The sequence below is a fragment of the Rhinolophus sinicus genome, chromosome 13 (assembly GCF_057876585.1).
Source record: "Rhinolophus sinicus isolate RSI-liver-muscle chromosome 13, RSI-T2T, whole genome shotgun sequence".
NCBI lineage: Eukaryota > Metazoa > Chordata > Mammalia > Chiroptera > Rhinolophidae > Rhinolophus > Rhinolophus sinicus.
In genome coordinates, this window is record NC_142513.1 from 57089559 (window position 1) to 57116336 (window position 26778).

At 42.5% G+C, this 26778-nt stretch overlaps 1 protein-coding gene across 1 annotated transcript in view; it reads left to right on the forward strand.

Annotated features, from left to right (window-relative positions):
- The window catches only part of AGBL1 (AGBL carboxypeptidase 1), a 532929-nt gene that overhangs the window by 173182 nt on the left and 332969 nt on the right, over positions 1–26778 (forward strand). The window contains exon 17 of the mRNA XM_019726713.3: positions 3242–3422. Within this exon, the coding sequence (XP_019582272.3) occupies positions 3242–3422 (181 nt within the window). The remainder of the gene's footprint in view (positions 1–3241; positions 3423–26778) is intronic.

Here is a 26778-nt window from a genome sequence, read left to right on the forward strand (position 1 = left end):
AACAAATCATTTGTCTGATGTACAGAACACCCAATCCAATACTCACTTCTTCAGAAATGTGTGTAACTCATCTCAGGTAGAAAATGGTGAGGCTGGAACTTGAATTCTGGAAATAATGGCGCTAAAAGTTATTCTCTGTGCCCGTTGTCCATACTGTCTCTGATGAAACAAGAATACTATGTACCGTAATGTCAATTATTTTTCTGAAGCACGATCTTTGGCATGTGTTTCTTTTGCTGAAAAACTCGCTATTTCTTAAAGTAGTGGTTCTCAATGATTCTCTTTTCTGGGTCACACATACCACATATTCTCATGACAACTCTCTCTTTTACTCATTTCTCTCCAAGCCAGACAACACACCCGAATGCATATCATTCAACATAAAATTATTATAGGGGTGACTTTAAACACACACACACAGAAGTTCCCCCCTTTTCCATGGAGGATACGTTCCAAGCCCCCTAGTGGATGCCTGAAACCACGGAGCATACCGAACCCTACATATGATATGTTTTTTTATCACATAACTATGATAAAGCTTAATTTATAAATTAGACACAGTAAGAGATGAACAGCAATAATAACATAGAACAATTATAATAACATACTGTAATACAAGTTATGTGAATGTGGTCTCTCTCCCTCTCTTTTAAAATGTCTTATTGTACTATATTTACCTTTTCACTTCAAGGAAGCACTTTCGGGCCTCTCTTTGGCATGTCCGAATGGCCAGCATCACTACTCCTGTGTGTTGGGGCCACTGGGAAGTAAAATCAGGAGGACTTGAACACCAGTCCTGCAATACCATAACAGTCGATCTAATAACCAAGACAACTACTCAGTGACTAACGGGCAGGGAGTGTATAAAGTATGAAAATGCTGGGCAAAGGGGTGATTCACGTCCCAGGCAGGATGGAGTGGGCTGGCATGAGATTTCATCACCCTACTCAGAATGGCACACGATTGAAAGCTTATGAATTGTTTATTTCTGGCATTTTCCATTGAATGTGTTTGGATCTTGCTTGACCACGTGTATCTCAACTGTGGAAAGTGAAATTGCCGATAATGGGGGACTCCTATATGTATATATAATGTATATATGTGTGTGTGTGTATGTGTTTACACTTTTATTATTAGAGTAACTGATAATACTTCAATAGACCCCATTATTGAGCACAGCATACCAGTAAGATGGTGACGTCACGGCTGAAAGCTGATCTACAGAATAAAACCCCAGTCCCTAACAATGCCATAAGGAGGGATCTTACGACCAGTTGGGCTCCGCCTACTTTTCTGACTTCATGGGCCACCATCTTTAGTCCGTTGCTTCGGCCATGCATTGCTTTTTTACTTCTTGAAAGCACCTCTGTGTTCTTGGCTTAGATCTTTTTCTTTGCTTGGAAGACCCTTTCTCATCTTCGCTCTCTGGGTAGATGATACTTATTCTGCCAGACCCAGTCCAAATAACGTCACATCTCTGGACATGTGCTCACCTCCCTCAGCCAGATCTCCTTTTGCTGCTTTGTGTACACCTCTGTTAGCTCACTCGTCTGTATGTGATTGCATGTTTGTCATTATGGACACACGTTTCAGCCTCTGACAGAACAAGAACTGTGATTTATTCAACTGTTTCTACTCAGTGTCTCCTGCAGTTCCTGAAATATGCTAAGACACCTGCTTAAGGAAACCCATAACTGAATATTATCCCCAATATATGAATAAGCTACAAGGGGCTGAAGTGACCTGCTTTAACATAGTCAGTAAAAAAATACACTGATCTGTGCTTCTTAAACCTCAATCTCAATGGCTATCCACAGATGGAGTTTTTTTTTTTTTCTTTTGTCTTAATAGTAATGTAATTTAGTAATTTGATTTAAAATGTATTTCTTTGTATCTTCTATAACTTGTTCTTTAGATCTCTGAGAGTTGTTCAGTTTTGTCTTTCTTTGCACAGGATTAGAGACATTGTTTCTTTAAAAAGACTACCGTTTAAGGGAAGAAAAAGCCATCTTTGACTCACAGTGATTTGAATGGTATGGAAAGAAATGACTAGTTGAACCTTTACGCTGCTTAAATGACTGGGGTTTTTATACCTGGGCAAATACTTAGTTCTTGTCATTGGAGTGGGTTTGGGAGTGATAAGGATTCGGATGAGGATACAAAAGGAAAAGAGAGTGAGAACAAAACACACACACACACTCACACACAGTTAAACAAGAGGTTAGAGCAGACATGGTGAGTAGCTGGTATGATGCCATATCCCCTCACCACTTCCCCAAGTGGATGGGGGCCAAACATCACTAATCAATCAAAACATATTTTCCACCTGAGCCTAGAGATGGTCTCAGAATATATCTCAACGCTATGATACTCCAGATGTCTTCTATCTACAAAGGAAGAAAGACAGACTCTTTTTCTCTCACCGATGCATTCCCCATTAAGTCAACACTAATACTATTCCATTAATCACTCCCTGTGTTTGGGCAGAGACTGTTTTCCTGGATCCATTTGAAAGCATTATAACCCCAAGATTCAGCTTTTAGGTACTGCACTCTTTTTGTCAGATGTCTCTCAAGGATTGGATTCAGTGTCTTATGGTCATCAATTCCCAGGACACACGGTGCACGTGACTCCTATTTCCACTGAGGAATGGCAGGGGACATTCCTACCCACAGATCTGAGAATTGACAAGGGAGGGAACTCACATGTACAGAATGGCAAGCAATAGGCCCAGTGCTTTCTGTTTACATCGTTTTGTTTTTTATACCAACCACAAGAGATCAGTATTATTGCCCCCACTTTATAGATGATAAAATAGCCTCAGAGAAATTAAGTCGTTTGTCTGCGTGTCACCACTGATCGTGCTGAATACAAGAATCAGTGTCATATCTGTGACATCCAGTGTTCTGTGGTTAGACTCTGGAGAGGTCACTGTTTTTTTTTTTAGTGGCCTTGCTAACAATCTGTTTCATGGCTTCTTTTCCTGCCTCTACATGCGTACGCTTTTCGTAACAGCCTTCAGCTTTAACTTGGTACGTTCTGGAGTCTTGCAGACCATAGAGGCAGGTGGAAAGTGGGTAAATGTGTACCCTATATGTGTTAGGAGCAAGCACCCTGATTCTGACTTCAGGACAGTTCGGTGTACTTCTCCAAATCATTTCCAGGTGGCCCCGGGAAATGATTTGGATGGAAACAAAAAGCACATTTAGGTTGAATGGTCCTTTGTCTTTTTTTTCTACAGGGCAGCGTCCTTACCAGGTGCTCACCGCCCGCGTTCACCCAGGAGAGAGCAATGCCAGCTGGGTGATGAAGGGGACCCTGGAGTTCTTGGTCAGCAGCGACCCTGTGGCAAGGCTCTTGAGGGAAAATTTCATTTTCAAAATCATCCCCATGCTAAACCCAGATGGTGTCGTCAATGGCAAGTACGTCGGGCGCCTGGCCCAACCTGACCCACATTTATGTTACCATAGCAACCCGTTGTTGTTTTGCCCGGCGGGCACGACTGGAGAGGCCTTGGTACTCTGGCAGGAAAAACATTCTCTTTCACTTTTGTTAACTGGTACAAATAACAGTGTACTTTTCATACACATTAATGTCAGTCTTATAGTTTTTTAAGCAGAAAGGTATAGGTTCATAGGCGATTAATACCAGAGGGGTTCTTAGCAATAATCTACTTCAAGACTCTCCTTTGAAACAGGAGAGAATTGGTGTCCAGGGGCATCACCTGATTTGTCCAGGTCATAGGGTGGGTTAATGGCAAAATCCGGGCTCCAACTGTGATTTCCTCATAGTTAAGACCAACGCTTTTATTCGCCTCTTAATGTTTACCATAGAGAAATCTTTACGCTCATTTCTATTTTTATGGAATTTTGGATACAGATGCAAAAAGGGTGGTACCTTATCAAAACGGCATAGTTGAAGCGGTTGGAAAATGGCTGTGTAATGGTTGAAAGTGAAAGCACTGAAAAATGGCTGGAAGAGAGAAGGGTGGGGTAGTACTTCTTCTCACCCAGCCCCTACCTGCCTTCAGAAGGTACAATGGGAGATGCATTCCAGTGTCTGATGAGGTCTGATGGAAGGGGAAGGGCTCAGCATTATCAGAGTTTGTGGGCTAAGGCCCAGCTGTCAGGGCGGGTTCCCAAGGTCTCAGGGCCAGTGGCTGGGGTAGCAGGATTAGCATTTACAAATACCTCTTTCAGACTTTCTGTAAAGATGAGTCTTCTTTTTACTGTAGAACTGTACAAAATGCAAGATAAACAAAAATTGAAGGGAAAAATAATTTCAAACGCTAAAAATGAAAAAGGACCTGCAGTTTATAATATCAGCAGTAAAGAAGCTACAAGTTTAGAAAATTGAGAAAATAGAGCAACATTAAAAAGGTTAATCAGAAGAGATAAGACTTATAAAGAAATACAAACAAGAAAACAAAGTATCAAAGAGATAACATTAAAATGACTTTAAATAATGAAAAGAATATTTTAAGAAAGAAAAAATAGTAATTAATTTTTAAGAAAAAACCTAAATAAATGTTAAACAGCTTAGAATAGACTAGCTTCAAAGGATAAGCACAGAAAAGAATATTGATAAATTAATAAGATTAAAAGCAGGAAAGTAATATATAAAGAGATCAGGATAAATTCCAAATTGTAAACTCTATTAAACTATGCCAAAATGCAACCAACTGAAAGCTATAGACTACAAATAAAATTTCAATAGAAAGAAAGAAGAGACGGAAGGCGTTCATGCATTCCGAACAAGTTGCCTGGTTTTGTAGCTCCCAGACTCCATTGGTTTTGGTGGAGGTGTTTTTGTGAGCTGAAAGCAGGGGCCTTCCTCTTTGCCTTGCTGACTGGTCTTTGAGCCCATGTGAGGAGTAGGAGGTCACGTCCTTCAGTGGGGAGCATCAATCAAACCTCTGGCAGCAATTAGGCTTCTTAGATCTTAGGCTGGACAAAGCCCTAAAGCACTGTTCTCTCCTGGTCCAACAGAACTCAGCTGGCTCCTGCCATGTGCTCCTCTAACTCCCAAGAACAGCTCTAGCATCAAGGAATGGCCCCTCCCTGCTGCAGGGGCCAGATAGTTTACTGGCACGCTTGCGAAGTGGCTGGAAAACAGCTAAGCAAGGGATCTCGGGGGACGTGAACCATTTAAGCATTTTCTCATGAGAGTTGGCTCTTTTCTGAGGTTTCTCCTTCCCCGAAATTGTCTGGGGGCTGGTAGAGAAAGTAAAAAGCACTGGGATTAAAGAGTCATCATGCTAGTTTGGAATTCTGGCTCTTCCTCTGACCTACACAGTTTTCTCTTCTGTTGAAAGTGGAAGATATTCTCCCTGTGGAGCTGTCTGGAGAAAGGTCCCATAAGCCCCAGGCATTATTCATGCTCAGAGATAAGCTTTGTCCTTTCTTCCACTTCAGATGCTCGCCCCTCCAAATCAGGGGCTGGATGCAGGTCTTAGGTTGAAAGGTTAATGCGGCCTCAGTCACTGAACGTCCTCCTGGCCCGGGCACACATCGTTTCCAGCTCACAGCTGGTTGCTTTCGACTCCCTAATGGCAGGCCAGCTTCTTCTCATTGACACTGCCATTCATCATCATTACCATTATTTATTAGGACTAAAATGACTCTCTTTACATATGTGGTATCTGTCATCATAGAGGATCAAGACACTCTGGAGATCATTTGGGTCACCCAAACAATTTTGGCTGAAAAGGAAATCATAACGATATTCTACTGACAGGAAAAGTTGTAGGTCATGGGTCCTTGAGGGTTCCATGCATCTGTAACATTTCACAAGGCAAGAACGTAAAAGTCTCAGCTCATGAACTCTCCTTAGAAACTGCCTGAGGAATGGTTTTCTCTAACTTCCCCGTGTACTCTTTCTGTGATTAACCTTCTCCTCCAGGGTGTGCCCATTCCATGGTGCATAGTTAGGTACATTGTGTTTCTCCATGTTTTGATTTTTTGCCCTGCGAGCGTCACCCATTTTAGGCAGTGTTACCTTGGGGTACCCCATGGATAAGATCTAATCTTCCGTTTTCATGCCTTACCTTCCTCATGTGAAGTCTTCTCCAAGTGTGATTCAGTTTACCTAATCATTGCTTCTGTGGTATTGTTTTTGATCGTTGGACCTTCATTGATGTTCTCTGGACTCATTCTAATTGTCAGGCTTCTTAAAGTTCTCAGAACTGCCTCGTGTGTGGTCTGGCCAGCAAGGCAGCAATCGGCACACAACTTTAAAGGGCCCCTTAACCTACTAGACTGTACCCTTCTTTCACAAGTCATAATGGGCAGCCGTGGAATTCGCAAAAATGTGTGAAAGTAGAGTCATTTCCTTTTGTCGTGATGGTAAATGGAACCTCTGAGGATGGCTGGGAGGTTCTGAAAATCGTGGTCAGGGGCACAAAGCCAGGATTTTCTAGCAAAAATATAGTGAGACTTGCCAAGTCAAAGATCTCTTAGCAACACATCTGCAGTGGGAAAACGAAATGCATAGATGGTTTCCAAAAGAAACAACCTACCATCTTGCTAGCCTGGTCGTTTGCATTCAAGTGGGCTGAGTTCTAAGTAATCCAGGAGAAACAAGGCAGCGGTCCCTTGACTCAGAATGTTTTCCAGCATGGGATGAATTTGAACAGGAGTCAACAAACTGGGTTAGAGCAGAAGTGATAATGGTGGCTCGAGAAGAGTGGGGATTGGGGAGAAGGTGGGTGATTCCAGAACTGCCTAAAAGGTAGACATGGCACGAAAGTGAAGGAGAAGAAGAAATCGAGCATGAGTCCCAAGTTTTCAGCTTTGGTTGTTGTAATGACAACATAAGTTTTATAACAGCAACACAGAGCCCAGCATTTTATTCGCAGGAGGATCAGAGTATATTAATTCTTAGTCTGTATATACAACTCTGCCCACTTGATTACCTTCTCCCCAGGCCGTTATGGAACAGAAACAACAGTGAAGAGTAAAAAGCATACGGTAAGTCAACACACCAAGGTATTAAGAAGTAATAGCTGAACGCTCTAGGGGAAGCAAATAAAACTATAAAAATCAGATTAAAAAAAAAAGACCTTGACAATCTTAATTATTTGGAACCATTTAAAGTTAGTGCCAATGGTCTTTTACTCCACTGTGGGTTGTGAAAGCTTTATTGTGCTCCATAAGAGCACGCACAGACTTTACCTAAAAAAAATTTATTCAGCACCTTTTATGGGACAAGAAGGACGCTCCTTCTTTTATGTATATTTTCCTACCCAATAGTAACTATGGCCCCCCAAATGTGGGTCGTCTTCTATCCAATTTCTAGATAAGAAAATGAGCATACAGAGGGGCAGTCTTGGATGCAGTTTTAACAGTTGATGATACCAAGCCAGGACCAAAACTTCTGTCTATCCTACACTACTTTTCTGTAGAGACTGAAGGGTATTAAAATACAAGAACCTTGAAATGTTCTAGCTGGGAGGGTTCCTGTATATTATTTAGCCACAATCCTTCAGATGATAAGGAAACTGTGACCAACGAGGTAAAATGAGTTTTCCAAGATCACAGAGCTAGTTCAAGACAGAAATGGCATGAGACAACATTGTCTAGGTGATGAAAGTACTCAAAGTATGCACACACACACACACACACACACGCATGCATGCACACCCATGCTCTAGGCTATATGGCTAACTTGTGACAGAGCTGGGATTTGAACCCAGTGTGTCTGACTCCAAAGCTTATATTCATTTTAGTCTGTCTGCTCTCCCCAACCTTGGATGGAGATACAAAAAGAGCCCCGCCCCACCAGCTGATGGTCTCTGAAATTAGTCCTGTTGACCTGACCTTCATGTTCTCCATGCCTAGAATGAACCATGGCACAGGTGTGCCAGCTCTTTGCGATTTGGGCCCAGGATGAGTGAAGGGGTTCATCCTGGGTCCTCCATGGAATCTGAATTCCTGGCTTGGCTTGGGCCTCAATACTCTACCTTGTCCTGTTAGCTTTCTCTGTTGGAGAATACATCCGTTCCCGTTGCAGCCAGCGTTTGAGTAAACAGCACTCAGCTGGTTTTTTTGTCCAAGGCTCCCATTCCACTTCCTGTTCTATAGTATATGTTTACTCAGTTAACTATTTGGGATTACAAAGGGCTTCCGAGTTAAGCTCACTTCGCCTTTGGGCTGGACCGTGCCTCATTCCCGTTTTGATCTGTTCAGGGCTTCCTTCTGAGGTGACCTCAGCTCTCACTTTTTAATGGATTTGAAATCTTTTCAATCTAATAACATATAGCACTTCTCAGACTTTTGGATTTCACACATCAGTGACATTTAAAAAAAAATTGACCCTCCTAAGCATGTAAGTTTATATTAAAAAAAATTGCACGGGTCAGAATGGAAGCTGCTCTCTGAGCTCCCAAACAACAGACTGGTGGGAACCGGACATCCAATCGCACAAATAACCTGGGGTTTGTGCTGCTGGGTCTTTCGTTCATGGCGCGAGCATACCTGCTGCCTGTGCAGACATCCCTGTGGGAAGGGGGCAGCGTCGTCATTGAGAAATTCTGGTCTAACCAGAGGGTGCCCCCTAGGGCACCAAGGATGTGTGGCATCCGCCACGTGAAGGAGGCCAGAAGAGACCGCCCCTGAAATGGCCACTTGAGAATGAGAACAGCTACGCCAATAGTCAGTTTTCAATTTTCTTTGAGTAGTTATCGTCTATCATACCATTTATTCTTTAGTAAAGAATAAGCCTTTCTGTCTTTAAATCTCAGCTGCGCTGTTGAGATTTCAAGGAAGAGTGTCGGTGCCCACGAGTGGTGGAGGGGATCGGTGGCAGCCATATTCAGAGAAATTCCTAAGGGCTCAGTGAATCACAAGCGCAATAGCTAATGTTTTAAGAGTCGTCCTCAGTGAAATTGGCACATTTGAGAAAAATAGCTTTATTGTTTCCTAGTTATAAAAATGATGCATGATACAGTCACGATAACAGATGTTTCAAAAGATGAGATTTGGGTCCCACAGGTGGTACAAGTCTGACAGTTCAAAAAGCAGATGTGAGAGCAACCAAGAGGTGAATAACTGCCCAGCTGGGTACCCCTTACAAGGAAGGGGAAGCAAAGGGAAGAGATGGAGTTACCTGAACTCAGGTAGCTGTTTGGAACTCTGAGGAGGGAACTGACATGGCAGGGGCTTCAGTGGGCCGGGGGGCACAGCGGATAGGGCAAAGGAGTGTAGAGTGGCCGGTACCCAAGGGGCAAGGGGACACATGCTGCTGCCACCTGTGAGAGCATGTGGCAATGCTGGTGGCTGTGCCTCTTCCAACGTGGCTTGAAACATTTGCCCGCTGCTGCTCTAGTCGCGTTAGCTGGAACTGGAAAACCAAAAAGGTGTCCTTTCCTTCCTCTCCTGCTTTCCTATCTCCCTTTAGTGCATCTTGTTGACAGAGCCTACCAGGACGCCAACTGGCCAGGGAGCCTGAGTGTTGTAACTTGCAGTTTTAGCTGCAGGGTGACAGAACAGAGTATAGAGCTGTGGGGATGAGAGCTCAGAGACAACTGGTGACAAAGAAGCACAAAGCGTCCATTTACTGACTACCATCGGGCTTATTACTGTGTATATGTGCCTTGTTTGCTTTCAGAAAATAAAACGGTTTTGTTGTTTCCAAGAGGGGTAAAAAAAATGATACATCATTAGTGTAGAAAATTCCACTGTGGGAAAAAAAGCTTAAAGAAGAAATTAGAAAGGACCCAAATTCAGGGCTCCTGCACTGCATTTCCCCAAGGGGCACCATTCACATTCCAGTCTGGATAATTACAGGGCGCCTCTAGAATTGTGTAACAAAGAGGCGTTCCCTGAGGCAGGCTGCCTGCAGATAAACACTGTCGGCAAGTTGGAGAGGACCCATTAACCGTGTATTTGTAAATCGACAGTTTCAGGAATATCATCTATTTCTTTAAACACATTTCTATATACATACCTATTTTAACTTTCATAAGATAATGTATTCTGTAGTATAATTTGTTAACTAACAACATGTTCCTATGGCAAACAATACACATTGTATTATTAGTTTTTAAAATAGCAATCCCATAAGATTGACGGGCCATAATTAATTTAAAGAGTCCTCCATTATAAACCATAGACAGGTGACTATTTTTGTTATTCTCTTGGTGGGTTTCTCTGATCATTTCCTTAGGGTAAATTCTCAGAAGTAATCAGTTGAGTCCAATGTCATGCACATTTTATATTTGATACCTATTACGGCCAGATGACTCTAATTAGAAAACAGGTAAATGTGTATTCCTGCCCTCAATGACGAAACTGCCTGGTTCCCAAACCCTTGCTAACACTGTACATTATCAATCTTTTAATTTTTTGTCAGTCTGATAGGATAAAAAGTATAATATTAATATTTTATAACTATGCGGAGGGGGGGGGAAGCAAATATCGTACTCCTATTTTGCCAGTGAGAAAAGAAACGGAGGAAGAAATTAGGAGACGTACGTAAGGTCAGCCACACAGCAGATGTTTCAGAGTCAGGACTCAAGCTGAGGTTTGCCAGGGCTCGTGGTCGCTCCACTTGGTTATACAGCCACCCTTATGTTAGAGTTTCCTAACAGTCATCCTGGAGCTTCACCTCTCAGATGCTTTTAACACAGAACTCCGGCCATAATAAGTGCCTAATATGTGTTTGTTAAGTCTAACTCGGGGTATACCAGATCTTTCTAAAGTCTCTTCACCTGTGGCCCTCCAGGTAGGTCATTGCAGACCAGAGCAAGGGCTCTAAACAGCACTGAGGCACCTCTGTTAGAAATGAACTGCTGGATACACAGTCTGTTAAATGTTAGTACTTAAGGATCGGAGTATCCCCAATCACGTTTTACTACAGGGAAGGGAAAATTTGCATTCTCACCACTGAAGGTATGTGTCACCCATTGAAGCTGTGGGCTTCATTGTTGCTTAGCGTTCTCTACCTCCTTCTGCTTTTGGTCATTTGCTGTCTTTAAAGGATGACCAAGGATACGTCGCAGAGCCTGGTTTTATATCTGGGCAATCTTCAGCAGGCTAGGGTTTAATACGTACGGGTCCTCTGGATCCTTCCATGCTGGAGAATGTGTGCCTTTGGGGCTCCTGCTGGGTCCTATGAGAGAGTGACAGGCTTTCCCCATGGAGGGGATCCCTGTTTGGCTTCTAGGCACTGATGTTCTGAAAGCCTGTGAGGTGAGCTCAGCAGTGTGGCCTGCAAAGCAAGGGCAATGGACCAGGGCGCCTTTGTAGGGGTGAGGAGGAGGGGCAGGAAAAATCAGGGGGGACCAGTAAGGCAGAGGGAGAGTAGCTGTCAGATGGTCCTCCCCCCAGTAGATCCTGCCACACACACTCAGCAAGACACCCTGTCTCTGTCTCTGAAGGCTGACATCTGAAAAGCCCATCAGGGCAAAGCTCTGCACGCTCTGTGGCCTTGGGGAAGCTGAGTGATTGAGTCCCTGGTGTCTGTAGAAATGATGGCGACGGTCGTGATGACGCGACAGGACCCCATATGAGAATCATACTCTTTCAGCTCCGAGTTCTCCTTGCAGCAGGGCTGGGGGAATCCAGCACTCCTGCTGGGGAATCGCCCTGTGAATGTCTGCCAGCCAAAGGTCACATTTCTTAGCAATGAAGGCTTAGCCTGTACCAGGCACCCCTTCCTTCTACGTGGAAATCAGCTGCTCTTCCTGGGACCAGACATAGGAATTTAAACTTGCCGTCGCATACTTTTGAAATTTGGATCACTTTGCTCTTTTGTGCTGTTTGGAACAGATCCGAGTTATCAGTGGAGGAGTATTTTTTGCTTTATTTCATTTTAGGGAAATTTTAAAAACAGTTTTGGACTTGGAGGAGGGGTTGGCTCTTTGGGTAGAAGTGTCAGTCTGGGTCTGGTGCTGCCATGTTTGCATGTGTCTTGGGAAAGGTGAGCAAAAGGTATTTAATCTCCTTCTTTTTCTTTACTTTCCTTATATTTGAATGGGGGGAGGGAATGTTATTTTGATCCAGAAGGGATAATTTGATCTGAGGATCTGTCATTTTTGTCCATTTACCTCCTGCCCTCACTGGAAAAAAAGGACGAATGGATTGCTTACTTCATAAAATAGTCTAGGAATATATTAACTCCAAAGATACTTTTCGCAATTTTACAAAATGAAAGACAGGTACACACTACATATTTTTAAAAAATGCAGAAGTAGCTGTTTTCTGCCTTGAATTCTTAACTTGCAAACATCTGTCAATAATTCTCAAATTATGGTCTGTAGGGACTTTGCAGGACGGCCGTAACTTTCCTTCCAGGATGGGAAAGGGTATAGAGAGAACCATGAAGAACATGGCATTTGGTGCAACAGTCCAAACCTCTGTGCATACGGTAGTGCCCCCTTCTCTGGGGTTTTGCTGTGCTGCAATCTCATGAGGCCCAGGCCGTGACTCATCCCTTATCCCCCATCTCCACGTTGAGGTGCTCCCCAACCGTGAGTCACTCAGGAGCCGTCTTGGTTATCTGATCGACTGTCGTGGTATCGCAATGCTTGTGTTCAAGTAACACTGATTTTACTTCCCAGTGGCCCCAAAGTGCAAGAGTAGTGATGCTAGCCATTCAGACAAAGGGGAGCTGGAAAGTGCTTGTGACGTATCACCAGAAGGTCCCTAGTATCCTAACACTGTGTCACAGTGCCTGCCTCATTCACCTCCCTTCATCTCATCATGTAGGTGTTTCGTCATCTCACAGCCTCACTAGAAGGGTGGATACAGGACAATAAGAGAGAGAGAGAGAGAGAGAGAGAGAGAGAGAGAGAGAGAGACAGAGACAGAGACAGAGACAGACAGACAGAGAGCATTCACACCACTTTTATCACAGTATATTATTATAATTGTTCTGTTTTATTATTAATTATTGTTGTTAATCTCTTGCTGTCCCTCATTAATAAATTAAACTTTGTCATAGGGAGGTATGGGAAAAGCATAGCAGATACAGGGCTCGGTACCATCCATGGTTTCAGGCATCCACTGGGGGCCTTGGAACATATCCCCCATGGGTAAGGGGCAGGGGGCTCCTGTACACCCTAGGAATAGTCTGGACTAAGAGAACATTTGAGGGTCCTGGTTCCAGAGGGAAATGCAATACCGTCAATCCTGCTGATGTACTGTTGACACAGATCAAAATGAAAACTATTTGCTCTGGAACCTCGTAAGGCCCTGCTGCTCAGTCACTTGCATGGTGTTAAATGATGTATAGTGCTGGAGCTCAGAGTTCTGGGGGTGCGTTCCCCAGGGCTTTCTTGCTCTTACCCCATTCCTGCCACAGCCTGCATGCAGAAACAGAGTCGGGAACTTCAGCACTCCATCTGCCTTCCTCAGACATTGCAGTTTCGAATAAATATTACTATTTATTATTCCTAAATTTAGGGTTATTAATTATATCCGCATAAACCTAATTTATGCCATCATAAACAGCAATAATAAATGTTGCCAAATGCTAATACCCAGCTCTTGCCAACTGTGCCTGTAGTTGATGCGTTCCCCCCTCACTTCCCAGAAGCATTAAATTAAAAATGATTCCGTGTTGCAGAATCATTGATCAAGTTGGGGCTGAGGCTCTTGGGGAAATGGTGCTTGTTTTGTTAAATGCTTTGCGCCCTCATTGGCTGGGCAGCTTCTGATATCTGTCTGCATTCCAGTGTTTCTCTGTTCCTTCCCCTAAAGGAGGAAGAAATGGGAGGCAGGCAGATGAGCAGGTAGATGAGCATCTATTCATTTTCCATTTCCCCTTTTAGACATCTCTTCTTAGGTTCCCACTCCTAACACTTGCTTTCAGCAGATGCTTAGAAGTCTTTAGAAAGCAAGCCCTCAGGTGTAATAGAAATGCGTTACTTTTCCATTCCCATCACATCTACCATGTATTCAGTGATGTATGTTCCATGACTCCCTAAACTACATGAAAGGCTGTAACCGGAAATCGGAAGCGCAGTCCTGCCAACCTCTGCCGACACTAAGGGTCCTTTTGCCATCTGATCTCACGAGTGCTCTGTCTTTGTGAAAGGAGAAGGCGGGCCTGTCCCGTTATCAGAGCTATAAGAAGATCTCCTTGCCTTTCTCAAAGGAAACAATTGGCACTTTTCCTTGTTCTCCCTGACTCTCTTGTCTTCCATCTGGGAACTGTGATGTAGTACAAGGAATTCCCACCAGGCGATCAGAAGACCCCCCACCCCCGGCTCCAGCTATGTGGCTTTGGACAAGTCCCTTAACCTCTCCACTCCTGTTGTTTTCAACTTATTAAGGAGCTGGTAAGCCCTAATGACAGCACCTCACCTCCACTGTATCACGATCCAATGCCACAGTGCTTTGAAACTGTTCAGCACGGGTGAGAGTAAGCGTTCCCCTGACTGTGCTCTGCTGTCTGAACTACAGTGGTGGACCGTGCAGAGCTCTTCGCATTGGCCAGGCCAAACGGGCTTACTGATCTCTTTGCTGCTTCTATGTCTCAGTTTCTCAGAGAGATTCAGGATAAGCTACAAGGTATGGTAGTGGGATAGAAATTCTACAGAGGGGGGGAGAGAGTCAGGGGTGAGAAAGCCTCCTTTAGTGTGTGTGTGTGTGTGTGTGTGTGTGTGTGTGTGTGTGTATAATATTTGTTTATGTATATAAAATATATCTCCATGTAATATATAATTAATATATATCTTACCATATATTAGCTATATCATCTGTATCTGTATCTATAGCTATATGTCTATATCTATATCACCTATATCTATATATCCGTATCTGTCTTACTAAAGCTTTGGTTGACTTTGTGATTGTGGTTTAAAAATTATGAAGTGGGCATAGGATTAAAGAAATTGTACAAAATACACAGCAGTAGAGAAAACGTGGAACTGGAGGAATTCACCTGTTGCCATTTTCCCTCCTCGCACTAATTTTAAATAGATTCAGTTGACCCACTGGAATGGACAAAAACCTCGGAAAAGCCAGCTTGTAATCAGCTTCAGCTTCTGTCAGGGCATGTAAAGCGTGTTTCGGGGGGTCTGTAATGAGCAGTGCCTGTGGGTGATGGGGTTTGTCTCCTCCAGCCTAGGAACTGCTGCCCTGGGGTGCCCAGCCCCCACATCTCAGCCTGTTGTCACCCACCCACAGAAGCCAGGGTTCTTCCTGGGAAAGTGCGCCCCGTGAGGCACCAGAAGGAATTGCACCGCCAGGGCAGGCCCTGGGGAGCCTTACTCTACTGCCTCATTCTGGATCCTTCCGCCCATCAGTCCGATTTAGAAACAGGAAAGTCACAGGCACCGTTTAGACCTTGGCATTGTGAATCCACCCTCCGTGCCCTGCCTTCCAGGTCCCTTTTCCTTGGTTATTTAGCTCTCTGGGCCACCTAGCCCTTTTGAATTATTAGCCTTATTCCTTCATTGCTCTGCTTCCCTCTTGCAGATATGCGCCTATACATCTTTACTCTGCAGGAAGCACGTTCTTTTCTATTTACAGCTTCTCCCTGCTCCCCGCCCCTCCCCATGGCCAATAACGGGCCAAAGAGATACATAAGAAACATAGCTCTTTTTGGCTATTATTATTTTTGTTTGTTTGTTACTCTGCACAGCAATATATATATATATATATATATATATATATATATATATATATATATATATAAAATATATATATATTATATATATATATATATATATATATATTAACAAGAAAACAAATCTTATTACTAAAGTAATTACAATAAATAAAAAAAATAATCGACAGTGGAGCTTAAGGAAGGGGGCATGTCAGGGGAGTGATTGCAACAGGATTTTTAAAATTTAATTTACTAGCACCAGTCTTACTGCTCTGTGGATGCCTCACTTAGGAGACTGTGTCTAATTAGAGAGTATTGTTATTGCTCTTTGGCTACACCCACCCCGAGCTGACTTATGCTTTGGGTCTTTAAAGGGGAAATTTGGCCCCGGGAATCCCTTGGGAAATTTCCCTGTCACCAGCCCTGTGTTGGGAACAGCAGCGTTTTACCATGTTAAGCTGTATAATCACCAAAGCTTGGGAACTGCAAAGAGTTACTTGGCATCTTTCCCTCTGACTGGAGATAATCTTCCCGTTAAGCGTCCAAACAGATGGGTGTTCACCTTGTTGTTTGCGAATCTCCACGCAGAAGTTACAGTACGTTGCTTCGAAAACGCTGGTACTGACCAATTCTTGGAGTTAAGATGTGTTTTCCTTGTAGCCATCTGATTTTATCTGAGAGTGACCTCTGTCCATTTATTTGCTCTTGGGTGGTCAGGAAGGGAATGGGGAACAGACAGTTTTCTTCATTAATTAGAACGATTGTTTTCTTTATGACAGCCACCTTTCCAAGTCCCTTTGGTATTTGAGTCACTTCTCTTTAACCTAAATCATGTGTGGTCTGTGTTTAGTTCCAACATGGGGTATATTTTTTCAACTATAATATAACTAATTGACACTGTTTGATTTCCTTAAATTTTTCCAAGTTACACTTGGGTGCGGAAGGTGGATTAGATGTGGCAGCATAGCTTTGCTGTGCCTCTTTGCACCATTTTTCAACACCCTCATCACCACACCAGACACATTTATTAATTCATTATGTGGGCATGTGCTCTCTTCTCACTTGTTCTAGCTGACTGCCTGGTTTTAGTTTTCGTGCATTTCTACAAGTTTGAAATGTAGGAGAAAGGCACAGTTTAAAGAGATATCACACCACTTCCTCTCCCAACCACTGCCGTCAGCATCAGCTCCACAATCACAACCAACATCAATGACAATTAAACGGCAATATTAATTACTTACCATGTGTTTGATGTGGCTAAACACTCTACATGCATCCTCTCTTCTCTTCCTCACAACAACTCTCTGTGCTAAGTACTGACATGGCTTTGCTCTGGAGGAAACTAATATGTTACGGGCAAACTAAGAGTGTAAGGGAATACAGAACACAGATAGTAATTGAATGGAGAGGGTATGGAATCCCTCACCCCCGTGTGTGTGTGTGTGTGTGTTTCTAGAGCCTGTCCATTTACCACTACATTATACACAAAATCAGGAGCTAATAGAATCCTATGATGTTAGCATCAGACGGGCTCTTGCATTTCAACAAACCCAGTCCCACCTTCTCTTTATAGAATCGAAAAAGGATGCCCAGTAAGGTTCAGTGGGCATTGAAATCCTCACAGTGTTAGAGCTGAGGTTAGAGGCCAGGCCTAAATCTTCCCCCGCTGAATGACCATGGCATGCAAGGCTGACCTGTTTGCAAACGAGGTAGACATTTATTATCTACGTGTAATCTTAGGACACTTGGGCACGTAAAGCAAAGATGAGTGTTCTCTTAAGACAGAAAATGCAGCGTTCTGCACAGGAAATGATAAAATGGTAGACACCCTTCATCCTGTCTGCGATGGCTTCCCTGAAGTGGCCACACATCACGGGGAGTTTCCAAAGTGGGGGCCGAAGGCCCTTGGGAGGAGAGTAAAGGCTGCTTTAGGCAAACCTTTGCCAAGCTAGGTCTCAAGGACAATAGCAGATGGGGGCTAGTAGATGCTTTGTAACAGAAGATCCTGTGCTTGGTAAACATATCCCAGGTTTCGTGTCAATAGCTTTCTTTACTGCATAACGTACCAGTTCTACTGAAATATTGGCATGCATGGAGACTCTCCTACAGGGGATAAAATGTGACATTTACTGAACTTCTCTGCACACGGTCACATGTTATGAGTACCTAGAAGATCGAAGAGATAGTAGTATTCCCTTAGCTTGGGAGATGTTTCCCCAGGCTTCTCACTGAGATGCATACATTAAATGAAGCCTATTTATAAAGAAGTACATTAGCACAGGGGCTGGGAATGTGGATTCTGGAGGCGGTTGCTTGGATTTGCCACTTGCTAGCTGTGTGATCTTGAGCAAGAACCTTGCATAGGTTGGGCTACATGGGAAACAGACTCTGAGATGGAGATTGGCTGCAGGAGGTTTACTGTGGCATGTTCTTGGGAATATGCCCAGTGAGGGAATGGAGGACGGTAGGTCAGGCGTGAGGTAGAGTTGAACTGTGATACAGTTATTACGGAAGCCTCGGATGATTACTGGGAAACTCTGCAGCCGGGAGGACCTTGTAATGTCCTGAATTAAGCAAGTGGACTGATTCTGTCCTTTGCACACCCACCAGTAACCAATCATTGAATGTGGTACAGTCTTGGGCAAGGAAGCTTCCTTCGTCTGAGGATAATTCCTAGGGGGTTACTCATCCGTGAGCCTCAGTAGCCAACAGCAGCTGAAGAATGATAAAGGGGCATTCTGAAGGACACACCACAGCATCCACTGTACTTTACTCTCCTCATCTGTAAAATGGGGGTAATAGTAGTATCTTCTTCATAAAATCATCTTGAGTGACATGAGCCATTGTATGCTGTGCCTGGTATTTACTAGTGCTATGTAAGTGTTGAAATAAGATAGAAAATAATGCTTAACTTACATAATAGTTGTTTACCATGGAATTCACAGTTACAGTTAAACCAATACAAACTGAAAGAACAAAGAGAGTATATTTTTTTGCTCCTAGTGAATTAAAAACAACTTGAGTGACTATATATAACCATATATTCACACCACTGGGAACCTGCATAACTTTCTGAGGCTGGGACAAAGAGGGTATTACATCTTCTGATGTATTCTTTCCTTAATAATGTGAATCTCTGTGATGAGAGCAGTCCACTCCTTGAGAAGGCACCCCCTCGGGCAGTTCGTGCATTTGGTGAAGACAACAGAATTGAATCCAGGCCAAGATAGAAGCTGAATACAGATTACTAGATATTGACTGGTGCCTAAAAACTTGATTCTGCTGTTGACCTGATCAGAAAGGAATTGCATCTGTGGGAGAGGTAGCGTCTCCTAAAACGATGTCAGATTTGATACTAGATAAGCTGAGATCCTTTTGTAGGTACAGTGTTCAGTGGAAATGTCCAGTGCTTGGGCTCTACTTCCCAATGTCAGGACAAAGAATTCCGATATTTGTGAGTCCTGATTAGGCCAGGCCTGCCTCCGGAAGGAAACTGCAGCACATAAATACCCATCATTTGCGGTAGTAATTCTGGAGATTCAGACAGCAAGACTCTCTTCAACAGTAATCAAGGCCATTGAAATCCATCTGCTCTAATGTGGGGACGACTTTTGTAAAAGTGCAAGTCAACATCTAGCTATTAATCTAACCATCTTGACACTGAGTTATCGGATGTTCTAACTCAGGGGGTTTGGCCACTGAGCCACTTAGCCCATAATGCGTGTAATGTAATAGACATCCTCTGAAAACCAACTTACATTTCTTGGGTAGGTCATTTAAAGGCATTGCATAGCATAAAATAGATGATATATTGGAAAGAGTATTCAGAATTATTTGGTTCAACCCAGTACGTCATTGTACAGATAAAGAAATAAGCTGGGAGATTTGATGCTACTGATAAATTTATATTTGCCCAGTTTCCTGGCACCAATGAGCTTGTGTCAGGAGATATAGTTCACTCTTGCAAGCTACTGATATTTCCATGAATGCAATGCCTCTTGGACAAACATCTTATCCCTCATGGATTATTCCACAGAAGAAGACAGTGTGAGTTATGGACGGATGTATTTCTATGGCTTGATCGTATAACCATGGAATCTCAGGGAACTTGGCGTTTAGTCCAACTTCCCATCCTGTGCTCGAAGTTCTTTTATGGCATTCCTGCCACGCAGCCACGCAGTCTCAGCTTTAGAATATCCATAATGTGTGAATTTATTTTTTTCTCATGGGAACTTTCCTCATTGTTGATAGTTCTCTTAGGAAGTCATGTCTTGAACTGTTGCTAAAATATTTTTCCATGAAACTTCAACCCTTGATGCCATCTTGGATAAGTTGAATCACTCCTCTTTGGACGTCTACATGATTGAAGGATGCTCTTATATCCCTCCCGAGAGTCTTCCTTTCTCAGGATAGGCATCTCTAGTTCCCTCAACCACTTCTCTTCTGATGTGCCTTTGGATGCTTCCACTGTTCTGAATATTCTCTGAATTACCTCACTTATTAAATAAAAGTGTATTGGACATCGGGTAAGAGACGTTGGTAAGCCTGTGGACGTAATGATGTACAGAGAGGTGGAAATAGACAATTAAAAACAGTGTAATACAGGGTTAGAAAGGGTTGTTAATGGTGGAGCTTCCCAGAGGAAGGGTGCCTAACTTAATTCTGGCATCAAGGGCAACTTCCTGTAGCATCTGCGTTGACCGCTGAAGGAAGAGTTCGCCAGGAGCACAGGACATGTGGGACAACAGAGGCTGGTAGCCCTGAGAGCTTTCTGCAGAAGCAGCTCGCATGCTAAGGAGTCCAGGAATATCTAGGTCTCTATTAAGGTGGGATTCCCATTATCATTCTGAAAAGCCACCTGTTATCCACAAAGCATGATGTTTCAGGCTCTTTTGATGGCCGAATCGCATTGCTAACTCACATTCAGTTTCCTGTCCAGTACAGTGGCCTGGTCCTTTTTGATACTTCTTGCCATTAGCATGAGTGTTTCCTGCTGTATCATAAACAGTTGACCTGGATAGACCAGTGCTCGAACTCACATTTATCCCACTTTCATCTGATTCGATTCATTTAGGAGACCCCTTTGGATTTTGAATCTGCCGTCCGTTTCATTCAGTGACCTCCTCATTTATACGGACCCTTCAGGGTTGATGAGAATTTCTGTGTTCTTTTTACCACATCATTGACACATGGGTTGAATTTGAGCGAACCGGGGACAATATACTGGAATTCATCCACCAAAGGCACAGATCCATTTAGTTATGATTAGTCAACCACTTTCTAATCTATTTTAATCCTGCCATTGAGCTCATTTTTCTGTATATAACACACAAGGATATCTTGAGAGACTCTTGCAAATTCCTCACTGAGGGCCTGTGAAACTGTCTCCTTATCTAATAACCTGTCAAAATGTGGAATGAAGTTGGGCTGACTCAGCTGGAATGATTCGCTAAGTTGTTCTTGGAGACACGTGCTGCTTTCTACAATTTCTGCTTCCTTTTTTTTGAGGGCTCAGACACCCCCCCCCCGATAATATCGTCCAGAATTTTATCAAAGGTCAGTGTCAAGCTCCTTGCTTGCGTCTGTCATTTTTTCCTTTTCAAAAATGGAGGGGCATTTGCCCCTCTCCAGTCTTGTTCAGAATTCTCCGTAGATCAGTTGCATTGTTTCAGGAAAAGGGTGGGCTCCGTCAGAGCCTTGGAAGAATGAAGGGGGGACCTCACTTCCTGACTTACAGTGACTCAAGCTTCCTAGAGACACCTGCCCTAATTAGGATCTTAGCCCTCTGCCCCCAGAATAGACCCTTCACCATGCTTGTCAGGGTGATTTCGTCTAAGGGTGAGAGACTGCAATTCTCTTAACCTTAGTTCACTGACGTGTCACACACGGATTAAAAATCGTTGTGGCTTCAGGCATATCAATCTAGCAAATTCTTTGTGACACTAATCCAAAGGATTTTACTTCTGTTGACTTAATACTCTTGGGTACCAATAGAGTTTTTCTGGGGCTGTGATTAGATTGTAGATTGTAAAGATTATCTAAGCATTTTTGACAGTGCGACACATTATAAAAAAATATGTCCTGCACATCATAGGTACTTTCTAATGTGACAATGTTGTCCACATGTGGTAAGCATGAAGGTGTTCAAGAGTAAAATTCCAGATGACGAATATAACTTGGGAAACAATTTAAAGTCAATGATTCCTATATGTGAGAGACTGTATCTACACAAAGCGTTTCCTTCTCCAGTTAAAATTCTAGTGATTTGTATCAGTGCTTTTCAAATATGGTTCCTCATCAGAATGCCCTGAAGAACTTTCTAACATTACAGAGTCCAGGGTCATGCCCCTAGAGAGTCTGATTTCTGATTTGGGTGTGTGTGTGGGGAGAGGTGGGACCTAAGAGTCTACAATTTTAACATACTGGATAATTTTGAAAGTAGGCAGTGGTGTGTTACTTGTCTGAGCTTTCTCACTGACACACTGTCGGGATTATGGGGAGAGGTTGTGAGTGTGTGTGTGTGTGTGTGTGTGTGTGTGTGTGTGTGTGAAAGAGAGAGAGAGAGAGAGAGAGAGAGAGAGAGAGAACACAAAAATAATACATATGGAGAGAGTTCACCAAGAGAAACAGGAAGAAGCCATCTCCATGTAAGAAAAAGTAAACATTCTTTTCAAAGCATCCGTTAGAGATGAGTTTTACCACATCTGTACAACACATGTAGCAGAAAATGGGAATGAGTAGAGAAATAAAGACAGCTAAGACTCTGTACTTAGGGCTTTAACACTGAAGATGTGTAAACAAAAAGACAGAATTCTCTAAAGTAAAGGTCAAAACCCTTATACAGGGAATATCAGCCTTGCCACAGGCAGGTGTGGGACAAGTCAGTGTGGGGGACAGAAATGGTCAGTGGACAACCTGGAACCAACTTCACCTTCACCAAAGAGGGAGATTCTGACAGATCCAGGACAAAGAAAACCTCAGTCAGATCTGTCAAAGATTTTTACCCATTCCTTTGCTTTACAAAGGAATGGAAGTTCATCTTAGTAGGAGAATTATTGTATATTATACACCTATAATATATATAATATATAAAACATGTTTTATATACATTATATATTGTTATTTATAATGTATATACACTGTAACATATAGTACATATGATATACATATATATATAAAATGCATATATATACATATATAGAGAGTATATACATATATAATGCATATATACTATATACCGGGGGTGCCAAAAATATGTACACACATTTTAAGAGATGTTTTCTATGCTCCAGCAGTAGCTCCCCATAACCAGAAGTGTCTGGACGCTGATGGTAACCGCTTTGAGCACCTCTTGTAATCGCAGAAGTCAAACGTGACTTGTATTCATCTTTTGTTATCGATATATATTATTACAATAAATACAGTTTTTTTCCTTTCTTAAAATGTGTATACATTTTTTGGCACCCTCTGTATGTAGGCATAGACACACACACACACACACATATATATAGTATGTATCTGCCATTTGCTTAAGTAAACTCAAAACTAAATTGCATGTGGTTCCATAGTGTGGGTTCATTCACACATGAGCAGTATTGTGTACATTCCTTTGGTCCTAATTAACAAGGTCCTGTTTGGTAATACCCACCTCAGCCAGCTAGAACCAGCTGACAATGGAAGTCTCAGATACGCTGTTCAGAGTGAGCAGGGCAAACGAGCTTTGTTGCTGCCTAATGCAGCCTAAAGGAGGCCTGTTCTGCTCTGAGGACGCAATGCAATATGGACACATCACTTGAAACCCTCCATCGATCCTGTGCTAAAGCTGCCCAAGTGGGGCTGCTCAGTTATTGATTTTGTCTGTTTGGGTATGTACTTCATATTTATTTTATTTAGTTTGGGTCAAAGGGTTATCATTTCCGGGAAGGAATTCACGTCATGCTTTGTCCCTGAATTACTCCACTTTTGACTGAACTGAGAAACCATTATGGGGGTAGGCACTGCATGGAAATATTTTTAACGGGAAGAGGAAAAAGAGGAATAGTTCACGGAATGGTATTATAAAGGTTTCATTTTATAAGGATGATGACAAATGCACTAGACCTTTTTGTAATATCCATAACCAGGAAGCAGAAATTGCCTAGGGATGCATAGTAGTGTCTTTCGTAAGATATTTTAGTACATACGGGGTGTCATTAATTAGGCAATATTTCTATGAGTTTGAAACTAGGACGTCTCTAGAGTCCTAAATGACATTTCCAGCTGTATGCTGCCATTCAGTGTCTTTTATGTTGTTGGGTTTTTTTCCAGCCTATATTAAGCATTTAGATCCATAATTTATCATGAAATACGCGCTCCAATTTTTGTGCGTGGTTTTCAGAAAACACCCATTGGCATTTAGCAAGAGTGACCATTCCTGATTTTGACAATTTGTACCAGTTTTCAGGGGGCAATCCCAGTGCGTATCTGGCGTCCCAGTGCAATTATTCAATAGTATACCCTCTTATTCTCGACAGTGTGAGTGATAGATGAGGTGGCCACCTAAATGGGGTTCACAGAGTCACAGTTTATTAGACTTGAACCTCAGCTTTAGCAGTTGCTGCACGTTGACTGGACTTACTCTTTCCAGCTGTGCCCTCACCAGGAATTGAAACCCACGTTCCCAAACTTTTGGGGGATCCAAACGCGGTGAACATAATACTAGAAATGGACAAGACATCAAGACAAAGACCTTTTCCGTTTTCCTTTCTTATTCTTGACCCTGTAGAGAGAAGCAACCTACGAAAGAAAAGGGACCTTAAATACTCCAGGGTTCTCTGCCCTCCTGTTTGTAGATGATAAAACGGGGATTCATAGAGAAAGTGTTGACTGTAACCAATGAATGGCTTGTCCCCTAGACTGGCATGCTTTTCAATTTTATCAGCATTAAAAAAAATAAAAGGTCTTCAATAAACTCAATAAAAAGGAAGGATCGGAAAAACTGAGCCAACGTAAAGGTAGAATTTTATACAAATCCACATAAAACTCTGGACATTTGGAACTTTCATCAAAGGCAGCTTTGGGTAGAAAGCCTGTAAAATAAAGAGTAACACAAAGAGGGAGCTCCCAGCAATTTTAGGAGCCAGCAGTAGTGCCCTGTCCATTACATCAAAAGTAAGTACCCAAAGTAAGGGGAAATGTATTAAAGAGAAATGCTGTGGGGAAGGTGAGATCCAAATCTGCCTTTCACCATTCTCTATTTTCCTTCTAACCTTTTTCTGTGTGTGCTAAACTCTTTAACTACTGGGGTTATAAATAATCTACTTCTTAGTTCCTATTCAGGGACCACATCCAGTAGAAAATACACTTTGTGTTTTTAGCATATGCTTAGTTGTTATTTTATGGACTGATGAGAACTCTCCCTTTCCTCTCTGAACAAACCAAGCACGAGACAATCTGAAAGAGGGAAGATTGCCACGGGAACTAAGCACTTAGGTTCATTGTAGGTATTGTCAGTCACGAGGATGGATTAGCAACAGAGTATACAGAATAATATCTGAAGGTCATGAGCAATACCTTGGAATCCTACCTGCCTGGAATGACTTAGGGATGAACTAAGTTATTGTAAAAGCAGAGGGCTGTGTGAAGTTTTTTGTTGCCTTGAGATTAAATAACTTTTGCCCTTCTAGAGAATCATGGCCTCAGCTATCACTGAAAGAAAAAATAATAATTGAAACATTCATCTCCCAGCCATTCTCGGTAGCTCAGTGTATTATAGAGGAGATGGTCTCTTTGAGAACAAAGTGGTGGACACGTGAAGATTGAGAAGCAAAGCAGACGTAGGAGGGAAAATATGGCCAGGGACTTCAGAGAGGGTTATGGAAATACCCAGACAGTGTCCTGCCACTTCACTGTGTCCCCTCACAAAGACCTTGCAAGGGACACTGATTCTCTGGGTCACTAGGTCCAAAGAACATTAGGTCTAGAACGGAACACAGGGTGGTTTCTCGGTTGGGAGGTTTCTATCTTATTCTATGCCCATGGGAAAGCAGATGCGTACTTGTATCTCTTAAGTAGTGGCTTAGAATGAATCAAAAGTTGGAGCTTTGCCTCTGCCTTTCTCCAGGCCCAGCCTTGTAGCAAAGCTGGGGAGGGCCTATTCTGCCATGTTGAATTAAAACAAACAAATAAACAAAAAAACCACACAAAAAAACAACAACAAAAAAGCAAACAAACAAACAAAAAACTCCACCTTTGCAACACATGTGTGATGAATAGAAAAGAATCAGAAAGCTATGATTTTTCTTTGAAAGTAAAAGTTAAAAAAAAATGCGTTGAGCATAATAGACTGTCAACAACACTATCAAACTTAAAATTATAGCCGTGCCCAGCAGACTCACAATGTAAATTTGACAGATAGGGCAACAGCCAAGTATTGCACAAATGCTCCCTGGGATCGTAACTTCAATTCCTCTCCGAGGAATCAACATAAAAGGTCTACTGTCCCAGGTACTCATAGCCCTATAATTTTAGGCTCTGTTCTCACCACGGGGGTGGAAACAACCTTGAACCATGTCTACATTTTTCATTTTATTTCAGGCACATGAATTCCTCACAGGACATGTTGTTTGGGTAATCGGGCATCCTTCTTATCATTGCCTTTGAGCTTTGCTGCATATAATGCCAAGAAAGCCAGAGACATAAATAAAAAGGAAAAGGAGAAAAATCCATGTTGCAACAAATAGCAACAATACATTGACGTTGATAAATTTTCTTTGCTTTTGCCCACACCGGCCTGGAGTTCAGGCAGCTCTTTAGCTTTCAGTAACAGAGGTTGCAGCTGCTCTTTTGGGAGATCAAAGCAGTGAAATGTATCCTATTTTAATCCCAGCATCTTGTTCTTGGAAATAGAGTATCTGGTTTGACTTCACCAATGTTTTGAATTTTCAAGACATTGCACACCAAAGCATAATATAAATGTTATTGTACATTGGGAGAATACAATGAAACTCTCAGTCCCGGATATATACAGAGGGTGCCAAAAAAATGTATACACATTTTAAGAAAGGAAAAAAACTGTATTAAAATCGTACTACAATGAACGATGCTAGCAGTCATTTGATGAACGCCGTCTTTTGAGCAAACGTCATCCTACTTACTACACATTGCTACGTAATTCAATTCAACTTTGAAAAGTAATACGTAGATAACATCTCTTAAAATATGTACATTTTTTCTGCATCCTTG